The 24,571-nt window shown below is 42.7% G+C and overlaps 1 protein-coding gene across 2 annotated transcripts in view; it reads right to left on the reverse strand.

Moving 5' to 3' along the window:
* Nucleotides 1-24,571, reverse strand: part of LOC124546019 (glutamate synthase [NADH]) — a 360,968-nt gene that overhangs the window by 197,475 nt on the left and 138,922 nt on the right. For both annotated transcript variants that reach the window (XM_047124987.1, XM_047124986.1), the window contains exon 3: nt 22,211-22,341. In XM_047124987.1, the coding sequence (XP_046980943.1) occupies nt 22,211-22,341 (131 nt within the window). The remainder of the gene's footprint in view (nt 1-22,210; nt 22,342-24,571) is intronic.

The following is a 24,571-nucleotide window of genomic DNA, read 5'->3' on the forward strand; positions in this document are numbered from 1 at the left end:
CATCCGCCCCAAAAATATGACATCCATCTTCCTGTTGAACCCGTGTGACTACATACTTGAGACTTGCACTGGGCGTCTTTGCACTCCTTTACAAATGTAAACAGCCGCCAGACAAATTCTGCATTTGTCAGTCACAAGATCCTGTGACCAATGATCCATGTTCCATTCCAGGTGTTCCCTGGCTCAACGTGTGTAGACAGCAGCGTACTGTGGTTCGACACGTGCCTCCGTTGCCTCCAAAGAGGCAGCGCGTACTTCTGTTGCAGTACCACCCTCCTCCCCTGTTCTTCTCATGCCTATACCTCGGTCGGCGCGCCGTCAGCATAGTTAATAACGGATTAGACATGGTTAACTTAAGAGGTGGCTGGATGTCTTTTCTGTCGCCGCCACATCCAGGTTGGCCGGGCATACCGACCCTCGTTGATTCGCCAGGCGGACTCGATCCGGGACCGGCGAACCTCCCCCATCCCGAAAGCGGCGCTTTAATGCGCAGCGGCTATCCGAGCTGGCTTACGACCCTTATTTCTAGAAAGCGGTCATTAGCTGGCTTTGTCGATCGCGAACGACTAATGTAAGACAGGTCTTCAATGTCTTATGTCTTATGTCTCACGGCAGCGGTTAAGGAGAAAAGGTTGTAACTTGTTAGGAAAAAATCTATGTTTGTTAGGATTATCTAATCTATTAATTGTTACCAAGCTAGTGTGTGTAAAACTGCATAAGAACGCAATCAACAAGCACAACTATCAAGTCGAGAAACAAATTTTCTTAAAAAAAAAAATCTTTGTACATCTAGCTTGGTGTGGCTGTACGTAGCTACTTCCTGTGGTCAAAAGAGCACTGAAATAGATGTTTCCTACAAAAAGAAACACTATTCAAGTAATGAGGGTGGTGTAAAACTGAGATGGTTGCGACAGAAATAGCAGTTTTTCCGCTGTGATGCGGATGAGCGACAGAGTGAAGGCGGCGGAAGGCAGAATCTCCTTGCGCATGAATAGAAGACATATCTGGTGATAAGCAGGTCTCATGTCATTCAAGAGCGCCACTTCGGCCTCTGGTAGTCGGACGCGATCATACAAACGAGTTAACAATTTTAATTATCAATGGGTAATCTTTATAGAGGACGCATCGTGTGAGGCAGAAGTCAAGGCGAGGTTCAAATGGCTCTGAGCACTATGGGACTTAACATCTGAGGTCATCAGTCCCCTAAAACTTAGAACTACTTAAACCTAACTAACCTAAGAACATCACACACATCCATGCCCGAGGCAGGATTCGAACCTGCGACCGTAGCAGTCGTGCGGTTCCAGACTGAAGCGCCTAGAACCCCTCGGCCACTCCGGCCGGCTCAAAGCGAGGATCCAAGCCGTATATCGATTATACTTCATTCATACTCTTTTAAACTGCGAAGTCTCTCCAGATGTTTGAGACTCCAGCTGTACAAAACACTGATCCAACCAGTAGGGCTGTATGGCTGTGAAACTTCCAGCGACCGGAAAAAAATACTTAAATAATCTTCTCGTTTTCTGCCGGAGGAGGATTGATGGTCTGGATAACTGAAGAATGGAGGATCCGGCATAATTTCGAGTTGGATGAAATCTACATTACACCAAACACTGTATGCCTGATGAGAAGCAAGTGGCTAGTATGGGCAGAACATGTCGCTCAAATGGATAAACAATGATGACCGTTGAAAAGCATGGGTTTTACTCCCTGCGGAAGAAGTCCATTAGGAAGATCAAAGGTGGTAAGATGGAATCCATGAGCGCTTGCTGCAGATCGGCATAGAGGGTGGTTGACAGTTAAGGCGCAAAACATAATCCAGTGGAGCCTTGTAGTTGCGCGCTGTTCTCTAGGACTGAGCCCATGAAGTAAAATATCACTTCGTAGTATTACTCCTAGGTATTTGCCATTTATCTTGCCTTCGGGTACTAGTGGGTTAGTTCTTTCTCTCTGTTATTACCGAGTGCCGATACTGATGTTATATAAGCACGCCCTCAGAATAAATGTTTCACTTTACAGTGCCTAACGAGATCCACGTCGGTATGTGCGGAAAACAGATCAGGACACCGGCGCATCAGTCGCAAAATCTCTGCAGGCATTTCCCGACGCCAGCGCAAGCCGTGGGTTAGTCGTGTCCTTGTCCAGGGGCCACTGGACTAGAGCAGAGCGTCGGCAGCGGGCCGCGTCTATTTCTGCGCCGCTTTCGCCAGCCATTAAGATAAACGGCACCGGCCTTGGCGGCATACTTGGCGACGTTCCGCTCGGCAGACGCCGAATCCACCGAACCACCAGCTCTATCTACGTCTACAGCTACATTCCGATAGCCATAGCCGCCGTTTAGTGGTTAGTAGAGCCTACATGGGGTACAACTCGCGGACGGAGCGCGAAATGTGTGTTGCAGCAAGTACTGCTCCTTTTTCTATTCGCATTCAACGTCGCCACACTGAAATTTGATACTACGGCTCTCCACGAGTCACAATGCCTTTCTTCTAGTGGTTCCCGCTGGACTTGGTACGGAATTTCTGTGACGCTCTGCGCCTATTACACAAAGATGCGAAAACTCGCGTTTTTCATCTTTGAATATTTATCTTCTAACATTCCCATTAACTGGAAACCATAATGACCCCAACTGATCAAATATACGACAGGCAATCCTGATATTACGTGAATACCAGCTAGTAAAGTAGTAGTAGTAGTAGTTGTTGTTGTTGTTGTTGTTGTCGTCGTCTTCAGTCCTGAGACTGGTTTGATGCAGCTCTCCACGCTACTCTATCCTGTGCAAGCTTCATCTCCCAGTACCTACTGCAGCCTACATCATTCTGAATCTGCTGAGTGTATTCATCTCGGTCTCCCTCTATGATTTTTACCCTCCACCTTGCCCTCCAGTACTAAACTGGTGATCCCTTGATGCCTCAGAACATGTCCTACCAACCGATCCCTTCTTCTAGTCAAGTTGTGCCACAAATTTCTCTTCTCCCCAATTCTATTCAATATCTCCTCATTGGTTATGTGGTCTACCCATCTAATCTTCAGCATTCTTCTGTAGCACCACATTTCGAAAGCTTCTATTCTCTTCTTGTCCAAACCATTTATCGTCCATGTTTCACTTCCATACATGGCTACACTCCATACAAATACTTTCAGAAACGACTTCCTGGCACTTAAATCCATACTCGATGTTCAGAAATTTCTCTTCTTCAGAAACGCTTTCCTTGCCATTGCCAGTACATTTTACATCCTCTCTACTTCGACCATCATCATCAGTTATTTTGCTCCCCAAATAGCAAAACTACTTTACAACTTTAAGTGTCTCATTTCCTAATCTAATTCCCTCAGCAGCATCCGACTTAATTCGACTACATTCCATTATACTCGTTTCTGGCGCAAATAAAGTTATTGTCTTACTTATGTATTTCTACGATTTATGTGGCAAAAAGAAATATTGGCATAATTATTAGCAGTGAATGCGACTGCTACAGCAAGGAAAAAAATAAGATTACCCCTTCTCGATGCTACTGCATGCTTTGTTCCGTACGTATGCCAGCAACAAAATTCTTTACCCGACTTGTGACAGCACTCCTAATTTACAACCCGCCATTAACGTGTTTCTTATTTCGTACGTTTCGTAGCTTGTCTGCAAGCACAAATGTTTAAACATTGCTTGGCCTCCCATGCAATTTACTAACGATCTCTCGCTGACGTTGGTCCGACCACATTTCTGCAGTAATATTTGAAAAGTACTGATAGTGCAATATATGCGCAGCGGATAGCAGTGCGTTAAATCTTAAATATTGGCACTGCTGAGATCATCGCCCAGCATCGGAAACTGCTCAACGAGATACCGCTTCACCCCTACACCTCGGAATTGTTTCCAGCTAATTTAATTACGTGCCTTGTTGCTTTTTCTTAATGATAACGTCTTCTAAAGATTTAGCTTCTATGTCAGTTTTGCTCTCGCTAGAAAGAGAAAGTGGGGCCTAAATGTTCCACTGGCATTTGAACACACGAGCCTTTGAAGCTTCTCCCATATTATTCATCACCAATACCTACGGATAATTTCACTGATTTGCACCGCTATCCATTACAAAAAATGTTAGTTTTAACTAATCTTGAAATGGACGTTAGTGAACTGTAAAATTAATTTAAGTTTCTAAGATAACATAATACAATACAAGCATCAATATACAGCGCAAGAAAAAAAATTCTGCTTGAGTGAGCAATAAGCGCGTATCACATCTCTAAATTCTTGTTTCGTGATGAACTTAAAACATGAGTGGATGAACATAACGAATGAAAGATTTAAGATAATTCTATAGGGCAAGTAATCCAAGTGCTGTACTGGACATAAACGTAATACCAAATATAGAACCTTCGAGACATTGGGTATTATGGAACATGGCTTTGTTAAAGATGATTTCCTTTGAAAATAACACTATTTCATGCTTCGTCTTCCATTAGAGCAATAAAAGACGCGGTAGAAATTCAGATGTGCACCACTGAATTTAACCTCACTGCAGCCCGGGACGGACGCCACAAAAAGCGTTCACGAGGATCCAAAATTAAAAACGCGGTCTGTAAGGGGTGTGGTGGCGGTACGGGACGTCTCCATTCTCCTTCCGCTCCGTAATCACGACCTTAGGGCATAAGGAAGGTGGGGAGGATTTGCAATTTCTTCACTGTCCATGATCCTCATTCGCGCATGCAAATCCCGCCCCGGAGACGGCACATCATCAGTAGCAAGTCGTCCTGATAAACACACGCACTCATGCCTCTCTCGGCAGTCAGTCAGCTCCTAACGAAAAACATGATGGATATTTTTTTAAAAAAAAGTTCGCGTTTGAACTTGGACACGTCACGGCTTTAACACCCAAGGAATTTTATAAAAGAGCAATTCACAGTCAACGAACTTAAATGCGACATGTTATTCTAATAGAAAATTTTACAACTAATACTACTTCCCTTCACTTCCATAGATGTCTTAGAAGTCAGCTACAAAATAAAAGCCCACGGAAGATGTTGCAACTGCAGTGAAGCATGTATGGAATAAAAAAACAAAATTGTTTTGCTAAAGGTCGACCCCATTCAACCACATATGTAAAGAAAGGTCATTGCTCCAAGTGAGATTTCTAACGGACGTATATCAAAGCTCACAAAATATTTCGACTGAATCATCCTTTTCTCGCTGCTTTAACATTTTCACTAATTGACCAATACTTCACAAAATTTCCCGCTACATGAAAAACAACGGTACGCATAATATTGCGAACATGCAAATTACGCTAAAATTCGACGAATATCTACGATCAAAGCACCATCACAATTCAGGATAGACCTAAAAAGTTTACACCAGAAAAAAGCCGAGCTCTCTCTCTCTCTCTCTCTCTCTCTCTCTCTCTCTCTCTCTCTCTCTCTCTCTCTCTCTCGCCGGTCGGTGTGGCCGAGCTGTTCTAGGCGCGTCAGTCTGGACCCGCGCGACTGCTACGGTCGCAGGTTCGAATCCTGCCTCGGGCATGGATGTGTGTGATGTCCTTAGGTTAGTTATGTTTAAGTAGTTCTAAGTTCTAGGGGACTGATGACCTCAGATGTTAAGTCCCATAGTGCTCAGAGCCATTTCTCTCTCTCTCTCTCTCTCTCTCTCTCTCTCTCTCTCTCTCTCTCTCTCTCTCTCGTGTGTGTGTGAGTGTGTGTGTGTGTGTGAGTGTGTGTGTGAGTGTGTGTGTGTGAGAGAGAGAGAGAGAGAGAGAGAGAGAGAGATATTTACAGTTTTAAATGTGTGTGGCAAGCTTTGTCATGAAATGGTAACCCAGATGTATGAGGCCTCTCCTTCCGTCGCAGCAGTTTAAGAAAGAAAATAGTGGGGAGGGGGGAAAGGAGGATAGGAGCCATATGGCTGCGGCATAGTGTGTGCTTGAAACTTTGCAAATAAAGAGGGAATATCACTGGAGAGAACCGAAACTATTTCAATTTTTTGACGGAATTTGCGAGATTCCATAACCATAAAATCTGTTACTTAATGTTGGCTTTCCGTAAATAAGATCCTCAACGTGCATTTTCGCAAAAGCAACATGTTTCTTTGCGTTCGTGTAGCGAAGGCCCATGTGAAAGTCACCACCACCACCACTACTACTACTACTACTACTACTACTAACAACAACAACAACAACAACATTATACTTGCGATTTCAAATCACAGTATTTCCCCATCATGTGCTATATTTTTAACTATTATTCATCGGAAACCACCAACCTACACCACCTCGCCTTATCGGCTCGTCTCACGGGTAATGTTGTTGTGTCGCTTAAAACTGTTTTTAAATGGACAGGGGTTTCGTCATGATCGACTGGCGGAGGAAACCCAGGCGGCATTGTGAGACACACTTAACACAGCGAGACGCACAGAGATCAGCAGTGCGAGCAGTCGATCGATCTGTTACTGCATCTTTTTCTGCGGCGACGATTTTGAAGGTGGCAGAGTAAACCGACAGAGAGAAAATGAGTACGTTAATCCAAAACACGGTTCAGCACGACGAGTCTCTGAGGTAACGAGCGCGTCTCCCTGTACGGGGTGGGTCGCAGTAATTGGAAGCGCGGCGCGCTTATTAATGTCGGATAGTCGACATGTGGAGGGCAGTGTTTCAAAGTGATACACACCTCGTTAGCCCAACACGTCTGGCTTTGTGTGGTAACCCATTAGCTTCAACCAAATACTGACGGCTGCTAAGCTGCTATTACTACTAGGACAAAAGGGAAAATTCCCAGCAAGTCAGGAAAGACTATTCTCGGTAAAAACGCGCATACTTATCACCGTAGTCCCTTTTAGGTCAATGCACCATATCCAACGCGTTTATATCGAGTAGATCCCATCCCGAAGTGCAATTTCCGAAAATCTGCAAAATATCGATCTAAGTCTGACGTTGTAACATGTTTATGAAATCAAAATGTCTTCCAGCAACAAGTATCCTTAGTTGGAATACGTGGAAATCGCAGTCATTAAATCTGAAGAATGTGGCAAAAACTCATACTCAAAACGGTTCAGTTTTCACACCCTTCACGCAGTTTTATGGAGATGTTCTTTGACCTGATCGATCTCCCGTTGGTCCCGAATATTTCCTTAGTATTCAGTTATTGTGGAAGGTTATCACTAGAATGCATTACTTTTGCATCTCGGGCTGATGAAATTGACTTCGCTTTCTTTCTAGTACACTACGATCTGGATCCGCCAAATACTATTATCGCTGTTTCATTTCTCACGTTTAGTAGTAGGTTCAAGTCGCAAAACCCGTTCAAGTAATTTCTCGCTGCTATAGCTGTTATATACATAGATAGAATGTGTTTCCTAAAAAAACAACAATAACGGAATTGTGAGTTCGCCTTGACGCAAAACACCATGTTATTTGTTTACTTATGTATTCCCCAAACCTCGTAGTTTCGGCGACAAATATCACCATTATCAGTGGGTTCTTTAAAACTTATTTATTGTATGTTATGGCATGTTTGGAAGAATTATTTTCGCTCTTTGTGGCATATTTTCTGCGCCTTTTCTGTTGCCGTTTTCTCTCAGCGTAGATCATGCCATCTGCAGGTTCGTTGAACGCATGTAGCTGATTCCATACAGAGAAAAACAAAACTTTTGCACTTTGTTTATGATCCAGAACATTATGCCATCTTGCTCTTCGCCAACGGCGAACAATGTACTTCAACACATATTTCAAGAACGAGATTCGTTACGTAATTTCACTGGAACGGAAAAGGAGATTTTTCGAAGCCCGTCCGATCACAGAAAAAGATACGGTATTCACCGGCAAGATACAGACATGAGCCACTCCATAAATCCGATGTGGGTACATACATTTCACAGGAAGTTTCATAATAGCAAAAACTTCGGGAGTGTAAATTCTGTTTATCTTCAGACATAGACAGGTGATCACGTTAATATTTCTGGCCACTGGGGAAATATTCCAGTCGTTGGCCTACGCAATATGATTTGCGGCAAATACATTACTTATAATAAATAAATAACATCGACTTTTGATATAATACTTCTATTAAATGAGTAAGGAAGACCCAGAATCTTTTAAAAAACATAAGATTAAAAAAATTTGGAAGGTGGTGAACACGAACCTGTTGCCTTTCATCTTGCAACTCAACAGTTCACGACGTATTCTATTGCGCTACATCTTCGACATAACTACCAGATGTTTTACGCCACACAATATGGCGGCTGCGATGTTCTGCTTGTGACGTAAACTGATATTACACCTCACTGGCCACGTCCCTCCCCAAGAGCCAACAATCTCACATGCTAGATTCTTTATTTCATGTGACGTCACGAGATCGTCGTCCACCTGCGTTCTCATATCCCGTGAGAGGACGGTTTAACGCCGTTCCAAAATATCGACTGTGCAAAGGACGTCATCAAATCTTTCACGGTTGTAGCAACAATCGGTGGTGACTTGAAATTCACCGTGTATACGTATAGGTCGCACGAGCTCCTGGCAGCAGAGGGCAGTGCCGGGAAGTGATTGGCAAAAAAGCCGCTATCGAGATAAGAGGGGATTGCCGGAGCGAGCGATCATGACGCGCGCCCGCCGCGGGCAAACAAATTCGGCAATCCACTTAGCGGCGGCGTGACGTGGGATTGTGGTAAGCCGCCGTATCTAATCCGTGGGCGGACGTGCCGAAGCCAGGGTCGATAGCTGGCCCCAACACCCACGCGATGCTGGGCGAGTTACTCTGCGACACGCCCCACCCAGCGGGTGAAAAAGCGCCGGCGTCGGACGGAGACAGCTGGTATGTGTCCTCTATGAGGGACGACCCAGTGGACTGAGCGCATTTTCTCTGTCTGCAATAGCTCTGGGGTGCGCGCCTGCATTCCTTAGTCCAGTGGAATGTAATAACGACGACATGGAATTGGATGGGATAAATCCATAGACGGCGACTCAACTCTACTGCGTTCGGTCAGCTGCAAAGAATTAGTGAAAATCTCGCTAAATTCTCCAAATTTTCAAACTATCTAATATATTAAACGATGAGGTAATGTCTTTAAACCTCTAAGTATATGGAGTGAACCCGAACTCCAACGACAAAATTTCGGAGATTTTTCCAACATCATCATCTTACTATTTTGGTATTAATGGCTCGTGGTCTCCGCATGCTCGTTACCGACTAATAACGGAACTTAGATTTACCAGCTTCGTTACTCCAGTCACCTTTGTTTCTTTGAAAATACCTCCACAACAGTGGAAACGCTTGTAATCTGCAATCACCAGAACATACAACACACAGCGCAGAGTGACCCAACAACTTTCCCACTGATCCTGCTGCCTATCACTGTTAACGTACAATAACACAGCCGGAAAAACAAACCTTAAACAGAATATAGTAGAATTGAATGCAAGCTTGAGGAGGCTGATTAAAGTGGACATTAACAGTTCTCAACCTCAAGTACCATGTGAGAGTACAACAAGTCTGTGTCCAAAGAAAACACACAACGTATATTGTCGATGTTCGAAGTGCGAGATGACGTATATAAGCACTTTCAGGCCCATTAATATAGCTGCCGTCCAGAACATGAACTTGGAAGTGGACTAGTAACACTACGAACAGACTCTTACTTTTATAAACAATCCTCCTTTTCATGGCATAGTCTTGATGGAACAGGATGGTCGTAATATACCCTCTGCATTGCACTTTATACTAATTCATAGAACACTGATTTAACTGACTACAAGATTCTTTCAATTAGAAGTATGCAAGAATTCCGGTGACTAGAAATAATAGGTGGAAACAGCAGTGACTACAGATAATTTGGTCAAGGGTCTGGAGGCGTGTTCGAATATCAAATGCTTAAGGCAACTGCCAGCTATACAGCAGGAAGCCCCAGTTTTTAACGTACGCCTGGGACTAATTTTCATTTGTTGCCACTTATTAAATTTTACGTAATTACTGAATTTGGTAACTGAAACGCTTATGCGTCGAATATGCTTTCGCTATAAAAAGAAAGACGTTCCATGACACATCTTGGAGACAAAGCAAATGGCTTGCGATGTACAATTTCTGTAGCACCGCCCTCTTTTATTCTCAACGGGAAGTAATTCGGCAATTGAAATACTTACGATAAAGAAACTGGCTGTATAGAGATCTACGTACTACTTCATTCAGTTAATAATATACTTTGACAATCAGTACTTTTGTTCGTAACGCCTGTTACCGCACGAAACCAACTGCCAAGTCTCTCTCTCATCCGTTGTTCACGACCTTAGGTGGTTGTCACTGGCGGCTAACAATAAGAGGTAACTTTACAGCAATACCGATTTGACTGTAACTCGTTTCACAAAGAGATTATTCATCCACGGGACTTTTAACACCTCCACAGAAATGGCCCTTTTCAGTGACAGTTCGGGGACGGAATTCAAGACGACGCATTACTACAGACGATGTACATAATCTGAGAGGTGTAATTCTCTCAAAGCAGCATGGAGTATAATCGAGTAACTTAAATTTGTGCTAAGAGACGCACTTTTTTTTTTTTAGCCAAGTTCATCTCTTCGCAGAGATAAGACTCATCGTGACGTCTTAAATTAAGCGGTGGTCGGAAAGAGGTTAATGCCTTATCAAAGAACTGCTTCCAACAAACTTCGACAAAATAGAATTACACAACTTTGCAAATTAAAGTTAACTCGTTTGAGAAAAACTGTCACAGGACATCGTTCTGTCCCTAACTTCGCTCTCCAGAGCCGTCCATACCAAGAACACTGCGGCGAATTTTCAGAGGATCGCGGCGTGAAATTTGCTTTCCCCGAGTCACAACGCCGCCGCCGAGGGTACTAACGTCAGTCACCTTAGTTCTGAAGGACGTCGAGTCTTTACGTCGGGCAGGCAATTCCCGTTCCAATGTTATCGCTAAATGGAAAGTATGACTTAATTTGCATGCATCCAGATCCGCGTTGTTAACGCCGTATCTATTCCTGAAGCTCTGAACATTAGCGAACAGGTGATGTGTACGTCTGCATCACTTCCTGCCGCAAAATATGTTCTAAAACAATAAGAGCACTGATAAAGTATTAAAAAAACGGAAACTATGCGGCTGTTTGTCACTCTTCCACAGTACGGAACAACTACAACAACTACTACTTACTACTACTCATACTACCACTACATTCAATATTTTAATCGAAATTCAATTACGTCCTGATGGTTCCCACGTAATGCAAATAACCCATCAAAACCCACACTGTTTGTTAAAATGCTCTATGTAATAAACACGTACAAGACAGATAGGTTGTTCTGACGGACCTAAGGGTAACGTTTGTCCAACGTCACCCTTAGGTCCGTAATACTGTAAAAGATCTATGTCAAAAATCTTTGATGGTATACTGGGGAACTTTTAAATTATTGCAGCTTTTATATGTAAAAGAGCGTAGTCCTAGTTTGTATAAAAGATTCGACAGTGTAATACGGACATAGCCTTCTTGCAGACACATCTTGCTTCCTTAATAATTCTACATCTTTATCTATATTCATTTACTGCAAGCCACCTAACGGTGTGTGGCGGAGGGTACTTCTGGTACCACTGACGTATCCTCCCCTACCCTGTTCCCTTGCGAACGGCGAGTGGCAAGAGTGATCGTCGATAAGCTTCTGTATTGGCTCTAATTTCCCGAATTTCCTCGTCGTAGTTATTACACGAGACGTATGTGAGAGAAAGTAATATGTAGTCCGAGTCTTTCCCGAAAGCGCTCTCTCAAACTTTGAATAGTAAACCTCTCCGTTATGCACAAACATGTCCGCAGCTCGTGGTCTACGGGGTTAGCGTTGCTGCCTCTAGATCACGGGGTCCCCGGTTCGATTCTCGGCCGGATTAGGGATTTTCTCTGCCCGGGGACTGGGTGTTTGTTTTGTCATTATTTCATCATCACCATTTGTGAGGGTGACTAGATTGGGTTGTGAAAAGAAAATGGACTGTGTAAAAATTGGGACTTTGTACGGGCGCTGATGACCGCGCAGTTGAGCGCCCCACAAAGCAATTATCATCGTCATGCACAACGCCTCTCCTGTAACGTCTGCCAGAGGAACTGGTGAGCATCTTGGTAACGCAATCGCGCCGACTGAACGATGCCGTGCGAAACGCTCCCCTCTTCATTGGATCTTGGATCTCTCTCTCTCTCTCTCTCTCTCTCTCTCTCTCTCTCTCTCTCTCTCTCATCCTATGTGGTAAGCATTCCATATTGATGAACAATACTCAAAAAATCCATCTAAGGTCGCTCTAGGTCGTTACTGCTAAATATTTTACGATGTGTAATGTTTACAGCAATTTCTCATCAACAGCGTGGTTGTGCAGTAGTGGCTTTCTTTTCCTATGTGTGCCCAATATGTTACATTCATTTACGTCCATGGTCAACTGACAGAGCCTGCATCATTCATCAATCTCTAAAGGTCAGTCTACAAATCGTTACTGTCATCTGCCGTTGCTACTTTATTACAGACAATCTAACAATCTGCGAACAGTCTTAAAGAGCATCCGACGCTTTCTTCTAGAGCATATATAAGCACTGTGAACAGTCCTGTCACACTTCGTTGGGGTGCTCCGCAAATTATCTTTACATCTGTCGATTTTTGTTCCGTTAAGAACAATATGTAGGGTTCTCTCTGGAAAAAAAGCCTTCAATTCATTCGCATATCTGGCCCAAATACTCGATAAGCTCGTATTTTTTCCACTATATGGCAGTGCGGGTCGGTGTCAAATGCATTCCTGGATTCAAGGAACACAGGTGTACACCTGTCTACAGCGCTGTGGATCTCAGAGAAACACAGCGAGCTGAGTGTCGCAAGATCGCTGTCTGCGGAATCCATGTCAATTTTTTTTACAGAGGAGATTTTCGTTCTCCAAAAAGTTACAGTTCTTGAGCATAAAACATGCTCCACAATTTTACAACAGATTGATGTCAGCTACCTAGGTCTATAATTATGTGCGTCTGCCCTAGAATCAACCTTGAAAACGGATATGATTTGTGCCTTTCTCCTGTCACTAGGTACTCTTCGTTAGTCCCTCAGCTACAATAAACTGCATGTATAAGGAGAGCAAGTTCTTTCCCATAATCTCTGTAAAATTTGAATTTCGGGGATTCCTGGGAAATTAAAATTGAGGCGAATTGAGAGCTGAACGAAACGTCATGGAATACAGCATACTGCTCCTACATCACTCCGTCCAAAGAGACTCAGTTAAACATCTGGCAAAGGAACAAGGGTATTGGAAGGAAATGTGTGCGAACAACGTTTCTTGAAGAGAACTGGGCTTTGACGTTAGGAGCCTTGAGTAATCAGCGCGAGCGGCAGAGTCACAAAAACCGACACGTGCCGTCCGAAATAAACCCATCCCCACAACATACTCCGCCTACTGTTGAGAGAATGCCTAGTCTGTGGACACAGCCGTTTGTTCGCGCGTCTCAAAATCTGTGCGTCCAGCGCTACATGACACTCACAAGAACTGCTCAGACAATCTTCGTGTTTCATTCTACTCTCTGGCAGCAACAACAGTAAATTGTGCACTAAGTGCTTATACTACTTTAGTAGAACATCCACGATAGAATAGGAATAGAATGCTGAAAGTACTGCCAGCTGCACTAAAACAGCATAGATTAATAATAAATACAAACAATACAAAGCCGTTAACAGTACATACTAGCGGCCAACAATCACCGCAAATTCCACACGCTCAACATCCATAATTTTGTCGTACAGAAAGATCGATCCTGATGAAAATGAATGTGCTTTGGTAATTACATAGAGGGTAGGGAAACATGGGCGTGAGAACCTAGACTAGAGAAGTCACATAACGAGCGAACCCAAGAACATCTCGCGAAGGGCTGAATTGGAAATCTCTGAACTGATATCTCGACAATATGGAAACAGGGTAGCTAGAAATAACGGAAGTATCACTACAACGACCTGAACCCAAAAATAACAAATCTGGGGAACATCAACCAAATAAATGAACAAAGGGGACTCCTCAAGAAAATCAGAGCAACAGAAATATGTTTGTACGATCATCTTTCGTAGCATCTGTTATGATCAGTACTATTTTCAGAAAAAAAAACACGAAATCATGACTGTTGAGAAGAGTGATTGTCGTATTATACATGACCTTTTGTTTTAGACATTCGTTGGTCATCACATTCCATTCCGCACAGGCGATTTCGCGAACAAAGCATTCAAGCGAAATGCTGCTTATGACGAGGAAAGTCTGAAGATACTGTATGTATGGCTTAAAGTAGTTATATTTGTTATATGAGAGTGTAAGATAAAAAGTATTACGTCAGACGCGTTTCGCTTTATTGGTAACGTATTCTCCGCTTTATTGGTACAGTATTGTCAATGGTCGTTCTGGGAACAGATACGATACACAATCCTTTCTGTACTTCGATTCCTGCTCAGTTAAAGAAATGTTACTTTTTTGGGTGCTGTTTTCTCCAAGTTATGAACATTAGCACATTTATTACTCCTTTCCAAAGTTGTCCACGGTGCTGAGACACGGCCATACAGAAGTTTTTGAGAGAATACACCGCCATTTGACTGTATATTACGTGTTTTTCTTCAGTACAATGTAGTTTTCGGCATTTACTTCATTATCGAGTACAGTGCTAAAGGTACATCGACCACTAGCACGTCATATCATTTACCAGATATGACGTGTTAATTGTCTAGGAATATTTAGCACTATAATCGATAACGTAGTAAAAGTCGAAATCTCGACTGTACAGAAGAAAAATACAGTAATATACAGTCGAATGGCGGTGTAGTCTTCAAAAGTCCTTTTCATTTATGATGACTGCTTTTTATTTTCATAGTGAGCAGAGGTTGAATTAGAAAACTGGCTGGAACTTCCAGAAAAATCTGAGTAGTTAGGGAACTATCACGTGATGCTTAATGGTCGGCAAGTCCAGAACTGATAACTACTGTGTATATGCTCAACAGAATCAAATGTATGTTGGACGATTGCAAACTTTAGTGTGAATTACGAGGGTGGGTCAAATGAAAACCTTAAATTTGTAATAACAAATCGAAATTTAGCGCCGTTTTCCTGTAAGTTGGTAAGTGTGCTACAAAAAGCGTGCAGAATGGACTGTAAGTGGCAGCATAGTGCAGATGCACACACACCGTCGCAGTATCAGTATAAAGATGGCCGCTCCACTTGCGACTTTCACTAGGGAAGAACAGTGTTCTGTTATTCGGTTTATAGTGAAGGTGTAAAACATATTGAAATTCATCAACGAATGAAGGTTCAGTACGGTGATGCATGTTTGTCACAGCACCATGGAGTAGGACGTTCGCAAATGGTGTGACTTCAGTGGAAGATGCTCCTCCTCCAGGTCAGGCACAACGAGTTGTGACTCCACAGAACATTACAGCAGTTGAAGCCATAGTGAAGGAAAATCGCCGAGTGACACTGAATGACATTGCAGCATGTTTACAGATTAGTCATGGGTCAGCACGCCACATTGTGCATGACGTGCTCCAGTTTCAAAAAGTGTCTGCAAGATGGGTGCGACGGCTCTTGACTCCTGAAATGAGAGAACGACGTGTTGATGCTTGTGAAGAACTTTTTTGGCGCTTTGAACGAGAAGGTGATGGCTTCCTTCCTTGCAAGAATCGTTACTGGGGACGAAACCTGGGTTCACTTCCACCAACCGGAAATGAAGAGAGCGAGCAAGGAATTGTGCCAATCCTCATCACCAAAACCAAAGACGTTTCGAACAAAACCATCAGCAGGGAAGGTTAGGCTGACACACTTTTGGGACAAGAAAGGCGTCATTTTGGAGCATTAAATGCCTAGAGGGACCACTGTCACCAGTGCATCATACACAGATCTCCTAAATACATCTGCGGCCTGCAATCAAATCAAAGCGACGTGGACTGCTGTCAGCAGGTGTCCTTGTGCGACATGACAATGCAAGGCCCCACACTGCCCGTACAACAGTTGCAACAATCACAGACCTGCATTCTGAGTGCCTTCCTCAATCATCATACTCACAGACCTTGCCCCCAAGTGATTTCCATATGTTTGGACCACTCAAAGACGCAATGGGAGGAAAGAAGTTCCGATCTGATGAAGAGGTACGCCACGCGGTGCATGAGTGGTTGCGCGGACTACCAAAAGAATTTTTTGGTATAGGAATTTATGCACTTTGTAAGCGCTGGAGGACTTGCATTGAGCGTGGGGGAGATTATGTTGAAGTGATACAGCTTTGTACCACTTCTGCACAATAAATAATATTTTTAAAAATTTTAATGTTTTCATATGACTCACCCTCGTACATTTATTGCACAAACATTTGGATATGACGATCAGTACAGAAATCGTGGGACCGTTTCCTAGCAGTGTCAATAACACATCAAATTTCTTTGAAGCAGCGTATCACAGGTAATAAAATCTTCACCTGCAACTTCAAATCTGAAAGCAACCCGTCTCAAAAACCTCTCCACAGCAGCACATGGGTGAAAGCAATGACATACGTGATGATTGACCCCCAGTGAACTTCTGGGCGCATTTTGAGAGTAATATTCTGTGAACTTTTGGATACTTTTTAGAGTAATATACTATGTGCCAGCAATGGATTGCACCTTTTCCTTACTCTAATAGTTGTCAACACCAACAGTCAGACTCTACACTCTACACACTATCGCCAATCACATTGATAAAAATAATTACACTTGAGACAAAATTTACAACGCACGAGTAGTATTAACCAGAACATTTCATCATGCCTTAACAGAGACATTTACAGGGAAAGCCATGGCATCAGTTTTTCTTTTTAATAGTACGGTTTGCTATCACGTGCGAGGAAAAAAGGTAAACGGCTATTGTTGACATGCTTAAAAACACCTCAGAACCATTTTTGCAACTACTAAAATATTTGCATTCTGCAGAACAAATCACTAGCGTTTATTTTCTGCTCCCAAATTTAAAAACATTATGGCCAGATTCACCGTTCTGCGGAGCTCAAAACATCAAATTTCCAGCAAGGCTTGGATGTTCAAAAATGGTTCAACTGCCTCTGAGCACTATGGGACTCAACTGCTGAGGTCATAAGTCCCCTAGAAGTCAGAACCACTTAAACCTAACAAACCTAAGGACAACACACACATCCATGCCCGAGGCAGGATTCGAACCTGCGACCGTAGCGGTCGCGCGGTTCCAGACTGTAGCGCCAGAACCGCTCGGCCACCAACGGGCGGCGCTTGGATGTCGGATGAAATGTATTGTGGTGAAGGAAGTTGTTGAGAAATAAGTTTAGTGTAGAGTAGAAAGGATTTTTTGATATTCAATCTTTTCAATTCTTCCTTGAAAAACACGCTCCTGAAAAGTACGCGTAACCCTTTCAAGTTCCTTCATTTTATATCCTGAGCAGCATGTAAGGGCAAGACAAGATTATCAACTGTCTAAACGAAACAACCGATTTCATTAACGGTACGTACACAGTGGAATGGAAGGCTGTGGTGCGTACTAGAAAATCTAAACAGAAGGAGGAACCGGTAGGAGATTCGTGAATGGTTAACTCTGAACGGAAAGGAATAATATAGAGGTAAAGTAGAATTGATAAAAAGTACGTAATATGTAAAACAAATTATTGAGGATGCAAGAGGTAACATGTACATAGAGAAGAAGTAGTAAGAAACTGAGACCACCAAGGCAGTCCAAGACTGATGATTAAAATACGGAAGTGGCGCAGGAGAAAAGCTCACTCAGTTGCTATCTGAATTGTCCAGTATCTGGTCATGCCGAACGCTACTTTTGCATCGCTCGCCGCTGCAGTATCAGCTTATGACACAACCCAGCGGACTGATGGACGCAATAACCATCTCCCTGTGTCGTTACGTCCTCTAAACGAACCGAGAAGCTTCATTTGCATCGAAATGGGTACGCTCTCTCGTTACATGCACGAGATTCCGGGCGCGCTTGTACCGCACAGCAACTCAGCTACTCGCCAAAAAGCCTGTTAGTGAACAGGTCAGTGAGCGAGGAGAAAAAGGCACTCTTCCTAACACACACTAATACTCGCGAAAATTGCAAAACCAAGAAATAGGATGTGTGTCTCCAATGTCTTTATATCACAGACTAGATGCACGACAGTGCACGAATGATCTTAGCGCATAGACTTGTGAATTATCTCTGACTCATGACAACACATCGATGAGGGGCCGGGGAGGAGAGAGTATGCAGCTGAATAATCTGCTCTCACAAGGTATGTATGCGCCACTACTTCGAAGGTGGCCTGCACTTTCCTCGCCACATGTGTCCGAAATATAGGTGCTGGGTTTGCTTGAAAGAGGGATAGTACCTCTTATTTTACAACCTCTCCAGCATATTGATAGCCACCCAGAATCCCCATAGTAAGAAGGAATAAATTCCACATATCTGCTCCAATAGTCCTACAAACCATAATACTTTGTCAAGGAGATCTATTGATATGATAGGAATGTATTTTCCTTTAGACGTAGGAGTCTCAACTTTATCTTTGATAAGGATAGAAACCGAAGCAATGCTTACTAGGTAGATGTGCTAATCATTACACCACCGTTAATTAAAGAAGGGGAAAATGGGCTGAAGGGATGAATTGTAGTTTGTGTTAGGGAGGGCACTGGAGTAGGGTAGTCCATGCAGTTGTGTTAGCCATACTACTAATGGTTAGCATATCTGCGTAGTAATCAGGAGACCAGGGTTCAAGTCCCGGCCGTGCCACAAATTTTAATTCATTTCTTCTTCTTCTATCATTATCCATTAACGCTTTGTGTTTGGCAGCCTGCATGTTTGAGCAGCGTTGCAGACAGATTGCAGGACTTGCACTAGCCTGTATACGGAGAGCAGAGTGAAGGGATACTCGTCCGAAAACAGTATATTTTGCCGCTCAGCTCGTAAAAGACGACGTTAACGGGGCCATTACAGTCCCAGTTATTAGTGGTTTCTGGACAATGAAAGCATATCTCATATCATGCTTTCCACCGGACCAACCCATATCAGACGGCGTACTACTGATACCAAAGACAGGTCCACAACCCTTCCAGTGCACTAAAGATAAATCAACAATAGCGACTGCTATGATCAAAGGGAAGAAATACAGTCACTAATTACTGCGATCACAGTGCGTGATCCAAGATTCGCTGTAGTTGCTTAAAACCCTCTTCTATCCATCGGTCCCTGTCGCAGCAACGTACCCTGTACGCATCGAAATGTCACGCTGCCATAAAGCAATTTCCTGGAGGCCACGTATACCTTTCCGTTCGAGCTCTCGCGTTGATACTGTGTCCTCTGGCATCTAAAGAGCACACTAACATCGGTTATCACGTTTCCACTGCGTATGACAGGTTTCCACAGACTGAACTTTGCGTAAAACTGATCTCACCAGTCACGTAAGTGAAGACAGCATTGGCTCTACCTATGACAGTTTTCTCTATTCCGAGTTTCGTTTAGCTTGGAACATTCTCACTGAAGTTACAATTATCATCAACTTTAATATATTACACGTAAAGAAGTTTTATAATAGAAAAGGTAAAGTTTTATACAAGAAGAGGTAAAACTGTTTTCAGCCCGCACTGGTTTGAAACCCATGATGCTACTAGGTGTGACCCTATTCTAGGTGATGTGCTCTTGCCTCCCTTTGCCATTTGAATAGATTTCCCCAGTCAGTTACACGAGCACCTACAGTTTAGCGTGGAATCCAAACCACGGTGCAACTTGCTACTTTTCATATGTACAGACCATTGCCAAAATATTTTCTTAAGATCCGCTTACACGAGAAATTTTAACATACTGCTAACAATATGGCCCAGAAAGCAATGCTGCTCTCCGGCTTCTGCATTCCACATGAAGAAAATTTACTAAGAGCAGGAGAAACTGGACTTTGTGGTTGCTATCTTTTTCAAGTGGGTGTACTGCTTCTGAAAATTTAACTCGTGAACTGATGTTAGATATGAATCTTTTCCAGACTTTTACCAGAATGTCGAAACACTATTTTGAATATGTAGTAGAAGCAATTAGTCTGAAATATTGGTAAGATCAATACCAATACGGAAGACTGTACGTGTTCAATTTATATAAGACTGGCTTAATACCTTTAGACTTCCAGAATAAGATAATAATTCCAGTTCCAAAGCATGCAGGTGTTGACAGATGTGAATACTAGCTAATCATTTTAATACTTCATATTTGCAAAAAAACTTACGAGAGTAATTTACAAAAGAATGGAAAACATGGTAGGACCCCCCCTCCCTGGAAAGGATCGTTTTGGGTTCTGGATAAACGTAAGAGCACGAGAGCCAATACTGACCCTGCGACTGATTTCAGAAGATAGGTCGAAGAAAAGGAAACCACCGTTTATAGCGTTTGCAGAGAAAGCTCTCGCTAACTTTTACTGGAATTCCATCTTTGATATTTTGACGGTAGCCGAAATAAAATACAAGACGACATTTTACAAACTGTGCAAAAACCAGACTGTAGTTATAGGAGCCGAAGGGCATGAAAGGGAAGCAATGGCCGAGAACGGAGTGAGACAATTGTGACCTATCCCCGATGTTATTCAGTCTGTACACTGAGCAAGCAGTAAAGGAAATTATGGTGAAATTTAGATACGGAATTAAAGCTTAGGGAGAAAAAAATAAAAGCTTAGCAGCTTGCCGATAACATTGTGTTAGAGATGCAGCCGACTTAGGACAGCTGAAAGAAATTTATAGTGGTTACAAAATAAGTTATAAGAACACCACCAACAAAATTAATTACAAAATGAGACACTGCAAGTAATGACGAGTTTTGCTATTTGAGGACAACGGTATCTGACGATAGTCGATAGCTGATGAGAAGTATAAAATGCAGACTGGAATATCGAAAAACCTATTTTTGAAAAAACTGGTTAACATCTAACATAAATTTAAATGTTATAAAGTCTTTTCTGAAGAAATGTCTCTGGAATGCAGCCTTGTGCGGGAGTGCAACGAAGACGATAAGCAATTCATACAAGAAAAGAATATAATCCTTTCGAATGGTTCATAGAATAACTGGTAAGAATGTACAAAATCGAACAAGAGAAAAAAAATTCATAGCACGACTTGACTAAAAGAAGGTATCAGTTGAATGACACGTCCTGATGCATGTAAGAATAGTGGATCTGGGAATGGAGTGAAGTGGGGGGAGGGTTGTAAAAATTGTCGAGGGAGACGAGACATGCGTACAGTAAGCACGTTCAAATGGGTGTAAGTTTGCTGTAGTTATTCAGAGACGAAGGGACTTGTAAAGCGTAGACTAGCGTGAAGAACCGCATTGAACCCGTCTTCGGAATGACGACGGCGACGTCTACCAGTTACAACCAGACTGGCGATCACCCTTCGGTTTTTGGCTACTAGTGATACGTGGATCAGTTTAATGAACTCCTAAAACACATTTTTTTCTGAAATTTCGCTTGGTAGCAGAAGTTTGCAATACCTTCCTGCAAGGATTCAAATAATGCGTTCAACTAAGTTTGGACTAACAATCACATATCTATGTTAATATTCTACGAGGTTCACCAGTTAAGCAAGATACCTAGGATTTCATAGATGTTGTGCATCTACGAACCAGACTATTGGCACGATGAAAAGTATCGAATACAAGAAACGTAATCAAACCAAAAGAGAGGGGACAGCTGACAATTTCCTGTTCAGAAACGCAAAAAAAACACAAAAAAACACGTGATTAAGCGTAAAAAACGCTCAGATATCTTTAGAACCTAAGCAGAATATAGTTATGGCTGATAGCTGCAGATATTCTAACACGAAGGTAGCAGAGAAAAATGTCCTTTTTCAGATAGCGGTCTTTGTACGTATTACTTTCTCTGCTCGCAGATATATATCATTTATGAAATTCATGGTTCCCTCGTTTGAAATAATGCCATCTATTGCAGCAATGCTGACAGCAATACTATTACGGGGAGATGTTGCCGTGAAAGATGAACCGTGCACCTTTACAACTGACTATAAATTATTAGACTGAGGCTGTTTTGGAGGGTTACTTCTATCGTGTCATTTGTTCTAAATTTTCGTTGCGTTTCATGACATTTGTCACAAATGTTTTAACTTCTTTCCCTTTGTCGATGGAAACCGTTGTGTGTCTCGAGTTGCCTTGGCTGTGTTAAGTGCTCGCCACTGTTTACCCGGTGTCTCGTACTGAGCATGGAGTACTTACTTGAGCTGGGCGCGGTAGAAGGCGTGAGGGATGGCGGTGAGCACCCCAGCGCCGTCTCCGGTGTCGTTGTCACAGGCGCACGCGCCACGGTGGTTCATGCGCAGGGCCAGTTTCTGCGCATCTCGCACGATCTGCAAAACAAAACAGCGCACCACTGTTGTACAGCTCTTGTGTGACTACGTAACACACTCGCACAGTAATGACGGAATAGTACAAATAGGGCAAGGGCCAAGCTAGGGCTGCAAAATTTGTTTACAGAGGGTACCATAATTAGTAAAGGAAACTGACAGGGTCCCAGTAAACATGGTCTGCGAACGAGCCACTACCTAGCACTTATTTTAAAAGAACAAAGAACCCTAATCCACTCACACAATCACTAGATTTAGCTCTATTTTTAAACTTCTTACCTAGACCCCAAAGAGAGGCAACTAACGTCCGAGGGATTGGGCCAAATTATATGTCTTCTGAGTAGGGAAAAAAATTCCGAATCGGCGGTGAAAACAACTGTGACAATTAATTAATGCAGCACACACGAAAAGTTTCGAACTCCACTCGTTAATCTTCACTTACAATCGATATTCTTTGATGAGTGTCAAAACCAATGTTGGGGAAGAAATGAGATCAACACTACTAACGATCTAGTCGAAGAGTGAAATTACTTTGATGTTCAAGATGTGACAAGTTCAATCGTAGCATGCTTATTTTGCCACCTTCAACTCCTACCTGAACCGAACATCTGTGGTATTTACGCATGACTAAATGAGAAGAAAGCACCCTAACTTATAATTTTTCTGTATGTATTACGTGGACCTGGACAAACAGTATAGACCCGGATAACTGCGAGAGCAAAAGTAAGCCTCTTTTATTTCAGTAGAAATGTAAGCTTTGAAATTTTCCCGCTAATCAGCTTGAGATTAGAAAAGTCGTACGTCTCACTATTTACTATTATTTTCTTAGTTTGGCAGCGTACTGAGTACAGATAAGTCGTGGAATACTGAGTACTAGTAAGTCATGCAGCAATAGCTCTGGCTGTGTCCAAGAGTGAAAAATAATCTTTGCCTTCTGACAATGATTTACAAATTATCGTCGTTGTGTTGGACGCGCGATGGGCGTAATATCTGCATCAGCCTAAGTTGTGGGCAGCGTTCTTGAGATGAACCCTCTTTAGACGTGTGTGTTTGGATGTAAGTGGGATGAAATTGCATCGATCCGGAAGTATCTTCAATTTAGTTATTTGCTCCATATGTGGAGTACACGTTAAGTTTCAGTGTGAAGAAATTCATTGTGTGTTGTGTCTTAGAAAACATAATGCAGCTCACTTGCGTTTTGGAGAATGAACAATTCCAATAATAAGCAATACACCTGATAGTCCGTCAGTAACTTTTGTCTGTTAAACCATTAGTTGTGCGTATCATAATACGCTACTGAAGGAACAGGCAATAATTTGCGCACTGCAAAAACGTCTAAGGAGTAATGTAGCATTGTCGCTAACATCTTCACGGGGCGGCAGTGTCACAAGCTCAAGATATCCACATGTGTGCGTCACCCATTTTTCCTTTGTAAAATTGTTTTATTGTCGGTAAACGGTTTCCGTTTTAGAACTAACTGCACGTGAAGCATTGTGATAGACCACAGATAACCGGTGTTTTGAGATTTCTGCACTGAACATACCTCATGTACAATCGGTTTCCCCGATTGATTTGCACGTGAATAGAACTAATACTCCAGCCTGTAGCGTTTTGTCCTCGTCCTTTCGAAATAAAAATGAAAATCCCTTTGGTGCGTTGTAAGTGAAAGTACGAAAACGTACGAATACTGCGGAATGCTTATTTCGTTTTAACATTCCAGTCGACTGTGGCGTTTAAAGTAATGCCCGCATGACTACAAAGGCAAACCTGTCTTGAGACAAAGCTATGGAATGTGTGTGTGACGACTAATGGAGGTGCACACTTCCTTATACAGCCGTCTTCACGTCTGCTTCTGATCCCAGCAGCCTACTGTGAAGCGGCTGCTAATACGTAAAGCAGACCGCATCTGAAAAGAGGCAGCTACAAACGAATAGCGCCAGCGCCTGGATCAATACCGCTGCGAGAAATGTCAAAGTTGAGCCAGATTGAATAAATTTTATGCGTATCAGACATAACTGCTGAATTTGCAGTCCAAATGTGTGTGTGTGTGTGTGTGTGTGTGTGTGTGTGTGTGTGTGTGTAAACCCGAAAACCACATCTGCTAACCCAAAGTTTATCATCAGAAAATTAAAGCTGTCAATAGCAAGCGGGAAAACTGCCTCAACTCCGTAGTCTTAACTCCCTGTCAATTTTAGATCTGAGGAACTTTCTCATACAGATTGGGGTATCACAA

This window comes from Schistocerca americana, chromosome 8 (genome assembly GCF_021461395.2).
Source record: "Schistocerca americana isolate TAMUIC-IGC-003095 chromosome 8, iqSchAmer2.1, whole genome shotgun sequence".
NCBI classification, from domain to species: Eukaryota; Metazoa; Arthropoda; class Insecta; order Orthoptera; family Acrididae; genus Schistocerca; species Schistocerca americana.